Source organism: Rosa chinensis, chromosome 4 (genome assembly GCF_002994745.2).
Source record: "Rosa chinensis cultivar Old Blush chromosome 4, RchiOBHm-V2, whole genome shotgun sequence".
Classification (NCBI taxonomy): domain Eukaryota; kingdom Viridiplantae; phylum Streptophyta; class Magnoliopsida; order Rosales; family Rosaceae; genus Rosa; species Rosa chinensis.
This window is the reverse complement of record NC_037091.1, coordinates 61093821-61111057: the sequence shown is the minus strand read 5'-3', so window position 1 is coordinate 61111057 and position 17237 is coordinate 61093821. Positions and strand designations below refer to the sequence as shown.

Below are 17237 nucleotides of genomic sequence, written 5' to 3'. Positions count from 1 at the left end.
TGCTAATTAACTTGAGACGACCACAATTCTTTTCAGCATCCCTGATCACTTATTGGTTTATATGTTACTTATTTGCTGCTTATAATGGTTTTGGGAAAAAAGGTAGGTTGAAGAAACACCACTCAAACTATAATGTCGCCATGCCAACAGTATTATCCATGTAAACTCAGTACCAAAATGAAAAAGGCCTATTCTGATGAGAAATTGAAGGCTTAACATGTACCCACAAAAACAATTCAAACACTCGGATCATCAAATGTCACCAATAGTAACTTCAACCTCCACGCCTGGTTCCATGTCAATTTCAGTAATCTTCCTGACCGTCCCTGGAGTGGTGAAGAGGTCGATCACTCTTTTGTGTATACGCATCTCGAACCTATCCCAGGTGTTGGTTCCTATGCGCCAAAAAACAATAATACCTCATGTTAAAATTTGGACATAATTTTGACATTACAACATATGCTCTGAAAGCAAAATAGGTAATTAAAACTGCTCAATACAAAAATTTTAATTGCCATAACCCCACAGACAAGTGATCTTATGTAAAAAGGACGAGCAAGTAACAAAACAAAACTCAAGTCCCCTTTGTACCAAGTTTTGGGACGACCCGAGAGGCAAGAACTAAAACCTAAACCTTGATTAGGTTTGAACTGATGCAAATTTACATGTTCAAAAAAGTGTTCGCAGAACCAGATCTAATGACTTGAATTTTTTGATTTAGTTACTTACAGCAGATCAATCTCATTCAAATCCAATTATTCAACAAACAAAAAGCAAAATAGATCCAATCATGTAATCATGAGAAAATATACCTTCTCCACAAGGGGCCTTCCTAGTAGTGATGCGAAGAGTCTTAGTGGGCATCCGCACTGGACCCTTAGTCCTGATGGAATCAGGATGTTGCTTGGCTCTCTTTATGAGATCACTGCATACTAATATTGCCGACGAAAATCAAAATGAAGCTCATAAACTCAATATCAAAAAAGAAAAATCAAAATAATAAACTAAACCCAAAAATATGGATGTGATAGACAACCTTTCTCAACGTTCTTCACTTTCTTGGAGGAGAGTGTGATCCTAATCTTACGAATCGGCTCTTGGTTTTGCTCCTCCAAACCAAGCTTTGCAGACTTGGTGGGAACTTGGTATGCCGCCGTAGCCATGTTTTCTTGCTTCTTCTTTTAGTACTGCAACGAATAAAATATCAATCCCAACAAGAAAAAATGGTTAGTGAAATTTGCTTGCTCTCATCAACCAAAAAGCGCAGATAGAAGATTAACTTACCCAGCCGCTAGAAACTGGCTTGACTTCTTTTGCAAGAATAACTAGGGTTTCGACGACTACTAGACCTAATTTCCACCTCTATAGTTCGTTTATATAGGGTTTTGACCTTTTGTATTGGACAGTGGCCTTTGTACAACCCAGAAGTACACCCTTTCTGGGTTGTTTTCAGCCCGGTAAGTCTTTCTCACAGCTCTATGGACTCTGTCCCTAGTTTGAGCCCATCTCTTATTGACCCACCTCCAAAACTAAATGGGCATGACTTTTTAGCCCATTTGTTAACAAGAGTAAAATTATCTTCCAAAACAAACGAAAATTTTAATTTTTTATCGGAATTCTAACATATAAGTAGTGTTTCAAAAATTTCTCTGGGCAGCACTTAGGCTAGGCCTCATCATTTAGCCCGCAGATTAAATGGGCCGATGGAGGCTCGCAAGCGTGATGGTTAAAAACCCGGCTCGGCCCGCATAAAAGACCGCAAAGGCCCGCCTCAGTGGGTAGAGGGTCGGGCTTGGTTTAGGGGTTTAAAATCCCACCGACCCATAGGCCCGACCCTCCAAAGGCCAGTAAAAGCCCTCCAGGCCCGGCCTGGAAAAGCCTGTAAATTAATGTATATTATATAAAATTATATATATATATATATTAATATATAGTTTTCTAAAATATCTATACTATTATTAAGAAAAGAGGCTTTGTTAGCCAAAACTGACTTTTTATCTTTTTTAACCCTCAAAGATTAAAATAGCATGGATAACATTTTATTCATCAGAGACAAAAGTGACAAAACATAATAAACAAAATATAAAAAATTAACTAAAAAAATTTCCTAAAACTACCCACTCATACAAGCATAACTACCCACACCCATCGGGTGTAGGCAATTTCTAGTATTATATATACAAACACCAAAGGATGAAACCAAAAGGAATATCAGACCTCAGCTTTATTTGGAAGTGCAAACCTTCTTTTTTCCACTGATCACAATCACACCTTTAAACTAATGAGGAAAGAGGACAGTTCCACACACACACACAGATATATATATATATATATATATATATATATGATCAAGTCAGCCGCCCACTACTGGGTCATGTAATAATTCATTTTCATCATGAACTAGGATATATCCTGGGTTCAAACTCTTTAAAAAAAAAAAAAAAAACTATCTTTAAAGATTTCTTCATAAATAAAGCTCGCTCTGGCCCGGAAAAATGAGGGCTACCTGACTCGGCCCGTAAAAACCCGTTTTATATGGACGAGCTTAGATCTTGTGATTTACAATGAAGCCCGATCCGACCTGTTATTATTTAAAAATGTAGTAAGACTCGACTCAGTCCGCTCCAAATCCGGCCCATTGACAAGACCTAACCTAGGTCTATTTAGACTCTAGAAAGTGGTCAGCCCCCTCGATTAGTAATTTAGCACTAGCCTCATTGGTGCTTAGGTGGAACTGCCTACTTGGCAACTGGCTAGAAGATCCGAAAAGGGTCACGCTTCCACTGCCAAAACCAAAAACAAATAATTGGATTCCACTGCTTGTTTGCCCTTTGCAGATGGCGGGCTGATCAAGTCGTCATAAAAGAGAAGGAAAGGGCCCCAAACAGCGTCGACTTTCAGAAAGCGGTACCTTTGCCTTGCAATAAATTCCCGGCGACTTTCCCCCGTGTAAATCTTAAAAAGATAGCTTTCTGTGTATAAACGCAATCTCTGTGTGTAAACGCAAGACTTGGAATCTTCCTCCACAAAGTAAACGCAAGGCTTGGATTCTCAAGTCCATTTTTGCCTTGCACTTTGACTTGGTCCATAAAAACAGCCCACAAAGTAATATATACAATTAATTCTCTCTCTCTCTCTCTCTCACAGTCTCACTTCATATCTTTAGCTTCGTGCTTCAGTTACTTCCCCACAGGTCAGTTCCACCAACTCAAACACCCACTTGGTGTTTAGAGTTTATGTATTGGAATTTGTGAATCAAAGCAAATGGAATAAATTGGTTCTTAATTTTACATGATGGGCAGGTTGAGAAAGATGAAAGTTGTTGTTACCTTGTTTGCAATCACATTGGTGCTTGCAACAGTTGAGGAGGTGAGGTCTGATGGAGATCAGCCCTTGTCCAAAATTGCGGTTCACCGGGCGTTATCTGCTCTTCATGACAGAGCTTATGTTAAAGCCTCCCCTGAGCTTCTTGGACTGAAGGTGATCAGATGTACAAATGGGAATGAGTGTGCTTCATTGGTATTAGTTCAACCTATAAATTTCTAGTGCTTATGCTGTTCTTGTTAATTCAGGGGGAAACTTCAGTTTGGGTAAATCTGCAGTTCAGTTCTCCTCACCCTTCATATGATGATTGGATTGGAGTATTTTCTCCTGCAAATTTCAGGTCAACAACATTTTTCTCTTGCACTGGTTTTGATTTTGATTTTGATTTTGATTTTGATTTTGATTTTGATTTTGATTTCGTTGCGATGAATAGTAGAGCATTGATTTAAGGACTTGATTGGATATGCAGTGCTTCAACCTGCGCTGCAGAAAATTCTTTGATGACTGCTCCATTTTTATGTTCTGCACCAATTAAGGTTACCACAGTGCTGCTTTTCCATGGCTATTTTTTACCTGGCTTCTCAGTGTGTTATGCTGTCAAGTGGATCCAGAGTTACAGAAGCGCAGCGCATATTAAATATGTTTCTTCTTTTTGTGCAGTACCAGTATGCAAATTACTCTAGTCCGAAGTACCAAGATACAGGGACAGGCTCCTTGAAGTTACAGTTGATTAACCAGAGATCAGACTTCTCTTTTGCACTATTCTCCGGTGGATTGTCAAACGTATGCTATCTTTTAATTTTTCTATAACTGTATATTGGTTCGATAGCTCTTACAGTACCATGCCTTCTTGCATTTGCCAAATTTTAAAGAATGAACTGTTGTGATGTATCTGGTTTTGTTTCTTATCTGACTATTTTGTAAAACAGCCAAAGCTGGTGGCAATCTCTGGTAGAGTAACATTCGCCAATCCAAAAGCTCCAGTTTATCCACGCTTAGCACAAGGGAAAATGTGGAATGAGGTAACGACACATTCTTATTTGGTGTACTGAATTTCTTTCCATTGAATAGCTTATTTTTCCACAAGAATGTGACCTGCTGTTTCTCATGAAATGATATCCGTTATACTTGATATCTAGATGACTGTAACATGGACAAGTGGATATGCTCTAGGGGAAGCAACACCTTTTGTTGAATGGGGTGAGAAAGGAGGAGACCTTGTGAGATCCCCAGCTGGGACTTTGACCTTCGATCGCAACAGCATGTGTGGTGTGTGAATATTTTCTTCACATGTGAAACTTCTTCTGCATAAAATAAGAGGAAAAATAAATACTAACCATTCTCTAGGTGCATGATCTAATTATTATTATCTTTACTGAGTATGGACTATGGAGTAGTGACATTTAGAGGTGAAATTTGTTGCCGCTATTTCATTCATACATTGTCTTCTTCTACCGTTGAGGCTTCTTAATGTTCTTGCGTATATATTCATTTTCTAGTACATGATTCACATTAACCATGTGCATACTACGGACACAGGTGCACCAGCAAGAACAGTAGGATGGCGAGATCCTGGATATATACACACTGCTTTTCTGAAGGAATTGTGGCCCAATACAGTGTATGCTCCATTTCAATAAAATTAAAAAATAAAAATAAAAATAAAAACTCTCACCGCTTCTTAAGTCTTTACTCTTAAACATGTTTAATTGGATTATCACCAAGTCCTATGTTGAAAATTCATGATTCTTGATTATTATGTAGGTATATCTACAAACTAGGACACAAATTGTCAGATGGTTCATATGTTTTCAGTCGACAATACCAGTTCAGAGCCTCTCCTTATCCTGGACAAAATTCTCCTCAAAGTATTGTTATATTTGGTGACATGGGAAAGGTTTAGACTCTCTTCATATACTGTGTCAATAAGACATTGCTATACCCTTGTTTTTGTTTCTGTCATATTTCAATTTATGATATTTCAATACTCGGAACTATTTCACTGATCTGTGAAGTAGTCTTCACATGTCTTAAGTCTTATGAGGATGAATAGGCTGTCTTAAGTCTTATGAGGATGAATAGGCTGATTTTGTTTTGATTCAACTGAATTTACTTGTAAGCTCTGCTGCTTCATGTCAAAGTAATGCATATATTGCATTTCTATGAATTTTTACTTTAACCAGGTTTACAAACTTCCATGTAGTTTCCCAAATCCTTTGTTTAATGTTACACCATGCAGGATGAAGAGGATGGTTCCAATGAATACAACAATTTCCAGAGAGGCTCTCTCAACACTACTAAGCAGCTTATTCGAGACCTGAAAAACATTGATATTGTGTTCCATATTGGAGATATATGTTACGCAAATGGTTACCTTTCACAATGGGACCAATTTACTGCACAGGTTGAGCCAATAGCATCTTCTGTTCCTTACATGGTTGCAAGGTTTGTCAATTCTACAACAGTTTCACACCTTGTTTAAAAATGTTTTCTTCTCAACAGTCTTCTTTGCTGATTTGTAATTTATTTATTCTTCCAGTGGAAATCACGAGCGTGACTGGCCTAATTCAGGTTCCTTTTTTGGAAGGACAGATTCAGGAGGGGAATGCGGTGTCTTAGCCCAGAACATGTTTTATGTCCCTGCTGAGAACAGGGAAAAATTCTGGTATGGAACAATTCACAAACCTCGTCATATCTCACTGTTGGATACTATGTTCAGACCTCTTACCTGTATGTAATGCCATAATTTCCTTCTAAATTTGGGATCCCATTACAATTATAGTCGTTACTTTAGCGAATTTGGCCTTGGAAATCAATTTTTAGGAGTCTCAAGTAATATCTATCACTTTAATGACACCGTTGCTTACAGTCCTGCTTCGTGATTAATGTGGATGTAAACTTCGGTAGCTCCGGTCTTCCAGATTATTTGACTGTCTTGAGCATTATTAGTTTCTTTTTCCAGGTATTCCACTGACTATGGCATGTTCCGGTTCTGCATAGCCGACACAGAACATGATTGGAGAGAAGGAACAGAGCAGTACAAGTTCATTGAGAACTGCTTTGCAACAGTTGATAGACAAAAGCAACCATGGCTGATATTTCTTGCACATCGGGTATTGGGTTACTCTTCTGCGAGCTTTTATGTAGCTGAAGGATCGTTTGAGGAACCAATGGGAAGGGAGAGCCTTCAGAAACTATGGCAGAAATACAAGGTTGACATTGCCGTATATGGCCATGTGCACAATTATGAAAGGACATGTCCCATTTACGAGGTAAACCAAAACTTCTCTGCATTGCTTTGTACATTACATTTTGTCCTACATTCTTAGGCATGACTATACTCCTGTTTTAATAAACTTACAGTACTCCCTGACCAATTGAATTTGCACCAAATACTCGGTCCTTCTATCTTTGACTTAAATTTGATCCCACAGTTATTTCATTCTGCAGAATATCTGCACTAGCAAGGAGAAGCAAAATTACGTAGGTAATCTGAATGGGACAATCCATGTGGTTGCTGGCGGTGGAGGAGCAAGTCTTGCAACCTTTGCTCCTATTAATACGACATGGAGTATCTTTAAGGACTATGACTATGGATTTGTCAAAATGACTGCATTTGATCACTCAAACCTGTTGTTCGAGTACAAGAAGAGCAGCGATGGAAAGGTTTATGACTCTTTCAGAATATCCAAGAATTACAGAGACATCTTGGCCTGCAGTGTTGATAGTTGCCCATGTACAGCAATGGCATCTTGAATTCAGAAGTTTGAATTGTTCAATAATGGTTGAAACAAAAGAGTTTGCGAGAATTTGAGACTATCTCAGCTGAGACATGCAGTAGTGAACTGCATTGACCTCTGCTTCTTCAGCCTGCCAAGTAAAGATTGAATTGCCCATCCACTATAGAGATCGAGATTGTCGGTCCAAGATTGTCTTCTTTCTTGTCAACTAGTTGTTCCCAATTAGTAACTAATGATCGATGTAACTTTGTTATCGAAATTAAACAGAAAAACATAGACAAAGAAATACAAAAGTCTAGGCTTTTCTACTTCCGGAACCACAAAGTTATTTCTTGGCTTCGTACAAGATAACATTAAGAAAATGCATCGTTTATTGTCTATCAAAAACACCCGGGAGCAACATTATCTTTATGCTTAGTAACAACTTTAACTCTATTTTTTGGGTGATTTATAATGCTCTCCGAATATTGAAATTTTTTTTGTTTTTGAGAAAATCTGAATATTGAAAATTTAGAATAGAGAACAGTTAGATTAGCTCAACGTATAAGATGCATGCAAAATTTGAATAATCTAACTACTCTCAGCTCCGGAATTTCAGAGTAAAAACTCTTTATCTTTTATAAACTTTTACTGCTAGATAAAATTTCGACAAAAACAAACTTTGATAAAAAAAAGATAAAAAATTGAAACTTCTGGAAAGGAGCTCAGTCGAATCTTCCTTTGGGATTCCTTAGATGATGCCATCGTTGGAACTGACGAACCTATAATCTCGTACTTCAAGTTACACATAACAAGCTCGTACTTAATTGGTTACTTTGCTTCTTCAACTAGTTCTCCTCTTCAACTCGCAGATGTTAGCCTTCTTCTTCGGAGATTTAAAAATCTATAGATACTGTGTGGGGATGAAACAACTGAAAGTGATGAGGTTGTTAATTCTGTTGGGTCTTGTAATCATCCAAGAGGCAACTTCACATGGAGAGCACCCTCTTTCCAGAATTGCTATTCATGAAGCAACCTTTGCTCTTCATGACCTTGCTTATATCAAAGCCTCTCCTACTGTTCTAGGATTAAGGGTAAAGCCTCACTGTCCTCACTTATTACTAGCACTCATGCTTGAAATAATATACCCTTTGATTTTGGTTTTAGGAGAAGTTTAATGGGTTTCTTTCACTATTTTAGGGGCAAGACACTGAATGGGTGACTTTGGAATTTGGTTCTGAAAACCCTTCAACTGAGGATTGGATTGGAGTATTTTCTCCTGCTAATTTTAGGTATACTAGTGTTCTTTTCTTGACCTTTTTGCCTAAATTTGGTTTCAGTTAAACCTTTTGGAGTGATTTTACTATGGTCTGATTTTCAGTGCTTCTTCCTGCCCTGAGGAAAATCCAAGAGTTTATCCTCCATTTTTGTGCTCTGCACCTATTAAGGTTCATTTAGTTTGCAGTTACCTTGTTTTTTGTACATTGCTTCTTTAGCTTCGCAAGTGTAAAATGCCTAAAGAAGTGACATGAATCCGTTTCCATTTCCATTTCCATTTCCAGTTTCAATATGCAAATTACTCCAGTCCCGAGTACAAGGACACTGGAAAAGGCTTCTTGAAGCTTCAGCTGATCAACCAGAGATCAGACTTCTCTTTCGCGCTGTTCTCTGGTGGTTTACTGAATGTATGCTAAAACTTGCGCTGCAGTTTTTATGCAATTGAACTTTTTGGTTTAATGAAGCTGCAATTTTGTAAGTCCTTCTTTTCTGTGTGGTAGCCAAAGGTCGTGGCTGTGTCAAATGTTGTAGCTTTCTCTAATCCAAATGCACCAGTTTATCCACGAGTAGCACAAGGGAAAGAATGGAATGAAGTACGTTCAATCTCCAAGTTGCTGTTGACCTTTTTCTTTTAATTCAGACAAGGTTTTTTGAGTATCAACATTGCTTCATGAAAAATGTATTTAGGCAACTATTCAAGGGAATAATATGTTTCTGTACTTAAACTCAGATGACTGTAACATGGACTAGTGGATATGGGATTGATGTGGCAGAGCCTTTTGTTGATTGGGGTCCAAGAGGAGAACGTTTGCGTTCCCCAGCTGTGACACAAACTTTTGATCGTCATAGCATGTGTGGTCCGTAACTTTCTTGCAACTTTTTTCTGTTTTGAAGAAAATAATGCAGACAAAATACAATAGAATTCATTATGGATTTCTAGTGAAGATTAATCATGCAGTCAAAAGAAATGTCAGCATGTCTTAACTGCTAAAGGGAAGATATATTAGTATTTCATAATGGTAAAAACAGTTGCTTGTCTATTGTCTTTGCTGCCAAACATGTCCGAATATTTATGTCACTGTACGAGCTTATGACATATATCTGGTTAGATCCTGTTTTATATAATCTGGATGTTTACAGTTTATGTTTTCAATGTACATGTGCAGGTGCACCTGCAAGAACAGTGGGATGGCGTGACCCTGGATTCATACATACTAGTTTTCTGAAGGAGTTGTGGCCAAATAAAGTGTAGGTTGAAGTTCTGTATATGATTTTCTTGAAAGAGGAGTGAGTATGATTGCTACTAACCACACGAGTTTTATGCAGGTATACGTACAGGCTGGGACATAGATTGTCTAATGGTACATATATATGGAGTCAAGACTATCAGTTTAAAGCATCTCCTTATCCTGGTCAAAATTCTTTACAACGTGTAGTCATTTTCGGTGACATGGGAAAGGTTTGAACTCCCTTTTGGAACATTTACATGCTGTAGTATTCAGAATCTTACCCTCCTTTTGATCACTGTTTAACCCTTTTGCTTTCTTCTAAATAATTGCTACTTCGTTCAGTGCAAATGTGGATTTGCAAATTGTTATTAGCTATGTGAATCACTTTGATGTAGTCTCTGATTTGTTCCATCTACTCTTTCACCACACAGGATGAAGCTGATGGTTCCAATGAATATAACAATTTCCAGAGAGGCTCTCTCAACACTACTAAGCAGCTTATTCGAGACCTGAAAAACATTGATATTGTGTTCCATATTGGAGATATATGTTATGCAAATGGTTACCTTTCACAATGGGACCAATTTACTGCACAAGTTGAGCCAATAGCATCAACTGTTCCTTACATGATTGCAAGGTTTGTCACAATTTGATACATAATTTATTTCAGCAAGTGTTGCTCTTTTGAATTTTTATTTTATTTTTTTGCTTTCAGTGGCAACCATGAACGCGACTGGCCAGGATCAGGTTCTTTCTATGGGAACATGGATTCAGGAGGAGAATGTGGTGTGTTGGCTGAAAATATGTTCTATGTTCCCACCAAGAACAATGCTAAGTTCTGGTATGGGAGTCTTTTTGCATTGTGATTGCAACCCCTAGATTGTTTATGACCAAGATTATCCTCTTTTAATATGGATATTTTTCCCATCGAAACCTTATCAGTTTGCTGGATTCAATATATTCACGAATTTTTTTCTCCATTATGGTCTGATAATGCTATTAATCCAGGTACTCCACTGACTATGGCATGTTTCACTTCTGCATAGCGGACACAGAACATGATTGGAGAGAGGGAACAGAGCAGTACCAATTCATTGAGCACTGCTTAGCATCAGTTGATAGACAGAAGCAACCATGGCTAATTTTTCTTGCACATCGGGTTCTCGGATATTCTTCTTGTGTCTCTTATGCAGAAGAAGGATCATTTAATGAACCAATGGGGAGGGAGAGCCTTCAGAAGCTATGGCAAAAGTACAAGGTTGACATTGCCATTTATGGTCATGTACATAACTATGAAAGAACATGTCCCATATACCAGGTATATCTTTTTCTCAATGTGCAATCACCATTTACTACCCTCAGTTCCATTTAATCTAGATTTTACTGTTGGTTATTAATGATGGAAGTGTTATTGTCTCTGTGGAACAGAATATTTGCACAAATGAAGAGAAGCATTATTATAAGGGCAGCTTGAATGGAACAATACATGTGGTTGCTGGCGGTGCAGGAGCAAGTCTATCAACTTTTACATCCCTTCAAACAAAATGGAGTATTTTCAAAGACTATGACCATGGATTTGTCAAGCTCACAGCATTTGATCATTCAAATTTGTTGTTCGAGTACAAGAAGAGCAGGGACGGACAGGTTTATGACTATTTCAGAATATCCAGAGATTATAGGGACATCTTGGCCTGCACGGTTGATAGTTGTCCAAGCACGACACTAGCGTCATGAACTGGATTGAGAAGTATATACTTGTAATTACGTATATTTGTAACAGTGAACAGTGATTTTCTGATGTATATTGAAGGTTATCTTCAGCAATAGTACTACAAGAATAATTTTCTCCCATTATTCTGGTATGTCCGTTGTCACTTGCATGTTTCCATACCCTTCATATTCTGTTGACAATAATTAGTATTTGATTTAACTGTAATAATCTCGGCGCCCCCCCCCAAAATTTCTTTTCAAAAAAGAATTCTATGAGTACTGGTTTGCTCTTTATCAGATGCAAAAACCAATTTCAGTGTATGAATCTTAATTTCATTGAAGTAGTTTGCTCTGTTACAATGGAAAGATCCTTTTGTGCCTACAATAAATCAGGAAAGCGAAGTACAAGAACCCACAGACGAAACCACAAATAATCAGAACCCAACTAAATGTGGATGGATTATCAAAAACAGAGTCTGCAAAATTCATTCCAAATACTGCTGTAACAGAAGCAAACATTGTAGCCACAAAGGTAGCTGCTGTAAGAAGCAACTCAAATTTTATCAGATGGTTCTGAACATTGCCCTATGCATGAACAAAAGTGTAATTAGAATGAAATTAGAATATATATAATAGAAATTCAAAGAAATAAAACGAAAAAGGCAATCCAGGGTTTAGAAAATTAGAGATTGTTAATCACTCTTACCAGTTTGATGTTAATAAAATCTTCAGTATCATCAATGTACTCTTTTAGCTGCAGCACAAGTACAAGTAAAATGAGACATGCCATAGATATATATCGGTATTTGCAAACAAACAGAAGGCAATTCATGTTTTAAACATTACAATTTCTAAAAACCTAAAAAACTATGACTTTATATAGAAACTAGATATCACGGAACATCAAAATGTCATACCGATAACAATTTGCTGAGAGTATGGTCAATGATAATAAAGTATGCTTCAAGCAGCATTTCCAGTTGATCAACGTCTTCTTCACTATTAGATGAACTAATGAAGCTTCCAGTTCTGCTTGAATTCACAATACTGCTAAAAGTCCTTCGCAAATTCTGTGATCGACCGAGTGACTCTACTGGTGAAACAGGAGCAGATTTCGAAACCACTTTATCATCACCCGAGGAGTTCGTTTGAAAGCTAAGGTCACTTGAGGGAAAACACTCCGACCTTTGTTTCTTCTCAGTCAGGTACATCTCAGCCATGTCGCCGTCATCATCCATGAGATGTTCTATTTCATCACGGACCTAGAATAATAAAAAGCAAATATATTGAAGATATGGAAGGTATACAGATATTATGAACCAGATGCTCTATTGGCCCCCAAGTCTTCACTCACCAACCCTCCCCAATCCCTAAAACGGACTATGTAATGTACTTTATCCGCTGGGTTACGGGTGGGCATTTTACCAGAGGTTTCCATTTTTTTTTTCCAACTTTATAAACCCAATTTAACTTGTGACCAATTTGTATTGAAACAGAAAAAAAAATAATAATAAAATAAAATAAAATATCCCATTTCCTTCCCGGCTGCAGCACCTCTCCTCATTTTCCATTTTGCAAGCCAGACATGGTCCTTTTAAAAATTTGAGTTAAAATCTTGAAAACATATTCAAATAAATGGCGGGAACATAAAGATAATAATACTTTCTTTAGGGCTTTAGGGGAGAAGATAATTAGGTGCCAATAGAATCAGCCTCAGAAAGCTAAGTACTCATCTTTTACCTTCTGCACTCGTTGTGTCAAGGCAAGGAGGTGACCTTTGAGTCTACGCACACGCTCTAGATTCAGAGTGTTAATGGATGTTGCTAGTTCATCCAGCACAGGGTATATCTCCAGTTCCAGTTCTTTTACCTATCAAATGATGCATATACCAAGTTAGTAAAGACTTCACTACTTTGGTATAATCCACACAAATGCAGCATGTTCCAAATGAAAATAGAGATATGCATTACCTGAGCATCTAGAGATGAGCAAGTTAGTTCCAACGCCAGCTCCAGTGCTCTAAATTCGAAGGGCAAGTCATCTAAATCAAATAGACTCATTGTCAGAAATGCATTTAACATTTCGTTTTTCTTTGATCACTAAAAGAAAATAAATTTTTCCAGGAGAAACGAGTTGTAACTAAATTTTAGTGGAAACCTCTTTTACTGTTGGATAAGATATTTCGGAGGAGTGGCAAAAGAAAAGAAAAGAAATATTGTTCACATGCTTAAGAAGAGTATGAGAAGCTAAAAGCATAAAAGCCATCAGGTAATGTGTAGAACTAGTTTCCTCACCAGATTGATCTTTGTTTGCCTGAAGGCGTTTGCATAATTCAGATTTGTACTGAACAACACATCGATCCAGGGAATTCATAAGGAAAACCTCTTCAGCTGTGATTATACACCTGATCTGTTCTAGACTAACAACAATAGCTTTCTCCCTTCCTAAAATTGTAGAAGGGTAAATGAACAAAGGGTCCAAAAGTCGGAGATCTCTGGCAGGCAAAGAACAATGTCTCATAATAGTAGCCTTGTCAAGCTCCAAAATCTTTGAGTCCCCAGTTGTATCAATCTTTACCCAAGATCGATTTCCATGACCTCTCTTCTTCAGTTCCTCGATACCACCAGGCCAACCACGAATTCCATGACCTCTCTTCTCCAGTCCCTGGATACCACCAGGACACTCACGAATTCCATTTGCATAAAACTGAAAGTTTCCAGTATTATTAGAGGAGGTGGATTCTGGATGATCAGAATGAATTAAAGGACTCCGTGATCCTTCCATTGGATATATTCACCCTGCTGTGGATGCTAATCCAGCATCCGGAAGAAGAAGACTTCCATCTCGGTGTACACTAAACAATACAAAACTGCAACACCACAGCCGTGTTTGAGAAATCTAGCTATTGGTGATAGAATACGTATGAAAGTGCAACCACTACTTCGACATCCATCCATGTTCTCACCACATGTTTAAAGCAGAATCTGAAAGCTGTACGTAGAAAATGATAAACCCTTTCAAATTTTATTGCCCCTAAAAGTACAATTACATCACTGACAGTTAAAAAAACAAGTGAAAAACTATGAGTGAACAGAGAAGACATGAACTGAAACTTGGAAATATCTCAGTCTCAGTTGAGTTTGATAACCACATGTAATCAGTCATTGAGTCAATTCGGTTCATGTCTTGAAAACAACAGGGACTACATATCAACCTAACACAGTTGACGATTCATATCTTGAAAACAACAGGAACTACATATCAACCTAACACAGTTGAATTGACTGCTGTAAATTAGAAGCAGCCAATCCCATTAGCCTAATTGACTCACAAAACTTCGATTCAACTAGCAAACTCCAACCCCAAATCAGAACACCATAATCAACAGTAGGAATAAGTTTAAATTACGAGCTCAAAATAAATAAAGATCACTTCTTTAGAACACCCAGAAATTAAAGGAACGATCTTTTCCATAAAAATAAAAAAATAAAAAAAAAGGTATTGATTTAGTCTCAGAAAGGAAAGCAACGAAATCCAGGTTATCATGGCCACAAAACCGAAGAGTCTCTCATTCAAGGAAATCAGTAAATGAGAAAGAATCTGAGAACAAAGAAAAAAGCTTTACCTTGGGAAAAGAGCTCCGACTGGTAACCGGGAAATGGTGGATAGCGGAAAGGTGAGGAGAAGCAGATGGTGTAAAGGGCGGTGTTTGTCTCAGTGATTATGAATGCCCAGTACGCTTCGGGTTGACGAAGGAGAACAACCTCTGGCTCTGGAGAATTTTTCTTTGATTTTTTTTTTTTTACGGTACATATCATATAATCTAAGATTTTTTTTTTGGGTGCAAATAACCAAAATAAATTTTTTGTTTTTTTATAGATAAAGAAAGTTACAAAGAAAAACCTCAAGCACTAAGAATGTTTTTGTTGATCCGGAAAGGAATGTATGAAAATTTAAAAAAAAAAAAAAAGAATTTGGTGTTATTTTTATTTTTTTCCCCTTTAATTTAAAATAAAACCGATAAACAAACAAACAAAAATATAATTTCACCATTATATAGTATTAATATGATTAATGATTAATTATTAAAATAATAATTATAATAATCAATTAATGATTATAGTATTAAATATAATTTCATGTTTGTACAATATCATTTTAGATTTATTGCCAATAACTAATAAGTAGTAATAAACATTTAACTGTGTTCACATCTTGTTGAGTTGACTTTTTTTGTCTTATGAGTGACGGTGACCTATGAGTATATTTTCAGTTACACTCCTATATGCTATTTACTAAGTTTACCATCCCAATTTTTTTTTTTTTAGAATGAATGATTCATTTATTCAAAGGAAATCAGATTATAAAAAATGGGAGTAACCGGTGGTGGACATGAAACCCCCACTCACCTCCCTACTACCTAAACCAGTTATGGATTCGTCACCAACGATGACTTCCATGAGCCAAGAGAGCCCAACTCCTAACCAAACATGTCGCCCACTATTACGAGCTACAAAACCTGCCACTACATGAGCTGTCATATTAAGCCTTCTAGGAACAAAATGAATACCTTGAATACCCATAGAACCCATTAAGAAATGAATTCTATCTACCATCCCAATTAGAGCTCGCTGCTAGACACAAATACAGTATGCTGGACGCATGTTTTAAAACAATCCGCACTGCCTGAACACAATTAAGGGAGGGCCGAGACGGTCCATTTGTCACCACTAATCCCAACTAAACAAACTTAAGAAGTTATACGTTTCAAAAAAGGGTCCTTGACCAAAAACACAAAAATTGGCCAAACTTATCCCACTTACCCCAGCAACAGAATTTTATTCTCACTAACCCAATTTAAATTGAAATGACAATCCAATTTAAATTGCCCAATTTAATTAATATATTACATCATGCCACCACATCGATCTCTCTCCTCTCTCTCTCTGCGCCATGACGGCTCCGGAATCAGAGAACGAAGCCCACCACCGCCAAACCTTCACTGAGCCCAGACCTCGTCAGACCTTTACTGCATCCAGACCCCGCCGGACCGTCACTTCCCCAACCCCGATTGGATCAGAACACGATTCCAGATTTGCTGCTTTCGGAACTCATCGACGGGAAGCATGGCGACCAGATCTTCCAGCCGAAACTCGAGTTCTCCTCCAAAAAGCTTTGGACTGCACCTTTCAGTTGATTCTTCGCCCCAGAGACGAGGACTCGAACCCGGTGATTTGGTCCAGTTTCTGACATGGGTGCCTAGAGCATTTTTCTGGGTGCCCAAATTAGTTTTTTTTTTTTTGGGTAAAACGAATGTAGATTTTTTTTTTTTTGGTTAAAATGGGGCAGAAGGCTCAGAAAGAAAGAAAGAAAAAGTTATACTAGGGAGCAGTAGACGTCTATTGCTCCCCAATAAATAGACGTCTATTGGGGGGCAATAAATGTTTTAAATTGATGCAATCTCCTCTTTTTTTCTTTAATCAAAGTTTTATTTTTCTAATTTTACAGAAATTAGTTCCCATTATGGGGATCGAAAGTTCTATTGGGGTGCAATAGACGTCTATTGGGAGGCAATAGACATCTGTTACCCTCTATTAGGAGGCAATAGACGTCTGTTACCTCTATTAGGGGACAATAGATGTACCTACATGTGCCATAACGAGCATAATTAGCTATAATGAGCCATGCTCATTGTACCGCCAGAGGTACCGACTCCCAAAGGGGTGACCTGCGAAGGCACGGCTAGGCAGGCTACCGCTTGAGCCCTGGACCGCCCCCAGATCATCGTTGACATGCCGCCACGTGCCGCGTCAAGATAGCATCAGAAGCTCCAGACGCTGGGAATCGAAGCACATCAGTCCCACATCGGAAACAAGAAAAAAATCAACCTCTTCCTCAACTATAAAAGGTTCTCTCCTCTCTCCTCATTAATTACGCAATTACTACTCATTTATTGTTATGCTGCACATATACAGTG

At 37.8% G+C, this 17237-nt stretch overlaps 4 protein-coding genes across 5 annotated transcripts; 2 read left to right on the top strand and 2 right to left on the bottom strand.

Moving 5' to 3' along the window:
• Positions 1-99: 99 nt before the first annotated feature.
• Positions 100-1355, bottom strand: LOC112199707 (40S ribosomal protein S20-1). The gene is made up of 4 exons (XM_024340681.2): positions 1285-1355; positions 1037-1187; positions 813-932; positions 100-395 (listed from the first exon to the last, which is right to left on the bottom strand). Exons 2-4 carry the CDS (start codon positions 1161-1163, stop codon positions 253-255), a joined length of 390 nt encoding a protein of 129 aa, XP_024196449.1. The 5' UTR covers positions 1164-1187; positions 1285-1355; the 3' UTR covers positions 100-252.
• A 1844-nt stretch (positions 1356-3199) lies between these two features.
• LOC112196296 (probable inactive purple acid phosphatase 1) lies at positions 3200-7376 on the top strand. Its single transcript, XM_024336611.2, has 12 exons — positions 3200-3480; positions 3573-3664; positions 3794-3860; positions 3985-4107; positions 4254-4346; positions 4464-4593; positions 4864-4945; positions 5089-5221; positions 5564-5769; positions 5864-5989; positions 6287-6596; positions 6775-7376. Exons 1-12 carry the CDS (start codon positions 3292-3294, stop codon positions 7078-7080), a joined length of 1857 nt encoding a protein of 618 aa, XP_024192379.1. The 5' UTR covers positions 3200-3291; the 3' UTR covers positions 7081-7376.
• Positions 7377-7783: 407 nt separating this feature from the next.
• Positions 7784-11489, top strand: LOC112196295 (probable inactive purple acid phosphatase 1). The gene is made up of 12 exons (XM_024336609.2): positions 7784-8137; positions 8244-8335; positions 8425-8491; positions 8606-8728; positions 8822-8914; positions 9052-9178; positions 9488-9569; positions 9648-9780; positions 9982-10187; positions 10266-10391; positions 10559-10868; positions 10979-11489. Exons 1-12 carry the CDS (start codon positions 7916-7918, stop codon positions 11282-11284), a joined length of 1887 nt encoding a protein of 628 aa, XP_024192377.1. The 5' UTR covers positions 7784-7915; the 3' UTR covers positions 11285-11489.
• An 88-nt stretch (positions 11490-11577) lies between these two features.
• On the bottom strand, positions 11578-15083 carry LOC112196297 (magnesium transporter MRS2-5). 2 transcript variants are annotated; one of them, XM_024336612.2, is made up of 7 exons: positions 14886-15083; positions 13555-14251; positions 13231-13301; positions 13001-13129; positions 12178-12522; positions 11967-12014; positions 11578-11845 (listed from the first exon to the last, which is right to left on the bottom strand). In XM_024336612.2, exons 2-7 carry the CDS (start codon positions 14042-14044, stop codon positions 11615-11617), a joined length of 1314 nt encoding a protein of 437 aa, XP_024192380.1. In that variant the 5' UTR covers positions 14045-14251; positions 14886-15083; the 3' UTR covers positions 11578-11614. The 2 variants fall into 2 exon arrangements, with proteins under 2 accessions (XP_024192380.1, XP_024192382.1); XM_024336614.2 differs by having other exon boundaries at positions 13555-14129.
• Positions 15084-17237: the final 2154 nt, after the last annotated feature.

What these genes read in the sequence shown, in the direction of transcription:
- LOC112199707 (XM_024340681.2), bottom strand. Translation starts at nt 1,163, where the DNA reads ATGGCTACGGCGGCATACCAAGTTCCCACCAAGTCTGCAAAGCTTGGT. An exon ending in AGTGAAGAACGTTGAGAAAG is followed by an intron (nt 933 to 1,036) that starts GTTGTCTATCAC and finishes CGGCAATATTAG; the next exon opens with TATGCAGTGATCTCATAAAG. An exon ending in GAAGGCCCCTTGTGGAGAAG is followed by an intron (nt 396 to 812) that starts GTATATTTTCTC and finishes TTTGGCGCATAG; the next exon opens with GAACCAACACCTGGGATAGG.
- LOC112196296 (XM_024336611.2), top strand. Translation starts at nt 3,292, where the DNA reads ATGATGGGCAGGTTGAGAAAGATGAAAGTTGTTGTTACCTTGTTTGCA. An exon ending in TATGTTCTGCACCAATTAAG is followed by an intron (nt 3,861 to 3,984) that starts GTTACCACAGTG and finishes CTTTTTGTGCAG; the next exon opens with TACCAGTATGCAAATTACTC. An exon ending in TATTTGGTGACATGGGAAAG is followed by an intron (nt 5,222 to 5,563) that starts GTTTAGACTCTC and finishes TACACCATGCAG; the next exon opens with GATGAAGAGGATGGTTCCAA.
- LOC112196295 (XM_024336609.2), top strand. Translation starts at nt 7,916, where the DNA reads ATGTTAGCCTTCTTCTTCGGAGATTTAAAAATCTATAGATACTGTGTG. An exon ending in CTACTGTTCTAGGATTAAGG is followed by an intron (nt 8,138 to 8,243) that starts GTAAAGCCTCAC and finishes TCACTATTTTAG; the next exon opens with GGGCAAGACACTGAATGGGT. An exon ending in TGATCGTCATAGCATGTGTG is followed by an intron (nt 9,179 to 9,487) that starts GTCCGTAACTTT and finishes GTACATGTGCAG; the next exon opens with GTGCACCTGCAAGAACAGTG.
- LOC112196297 (XM_024336612.2), bottom strand. Translation starts at nt 14,044, where the DNA reads ATGGAAGGATCACGGAGTCCTTTAATTCATTCTGATCATCCAGAATCC. An exon ending in GGCAAACAAAGATCAATCTG is followed by an intron (nt 13,302 to 13,554) that starts GTGAGGAAACTA and finishes TATTTGATTTAG; the next exon opens with ATGACTTGCCCTTCGAATTT. An exon ending in GCTCATCTCTAGATGCTCAG is followed by an intron (nt 13,130 to 13,230) that starts GTAATGCATATC and finishes ATCATTTGATAG; the next exon opens with GTAAAAGAACTGGAACTGGA.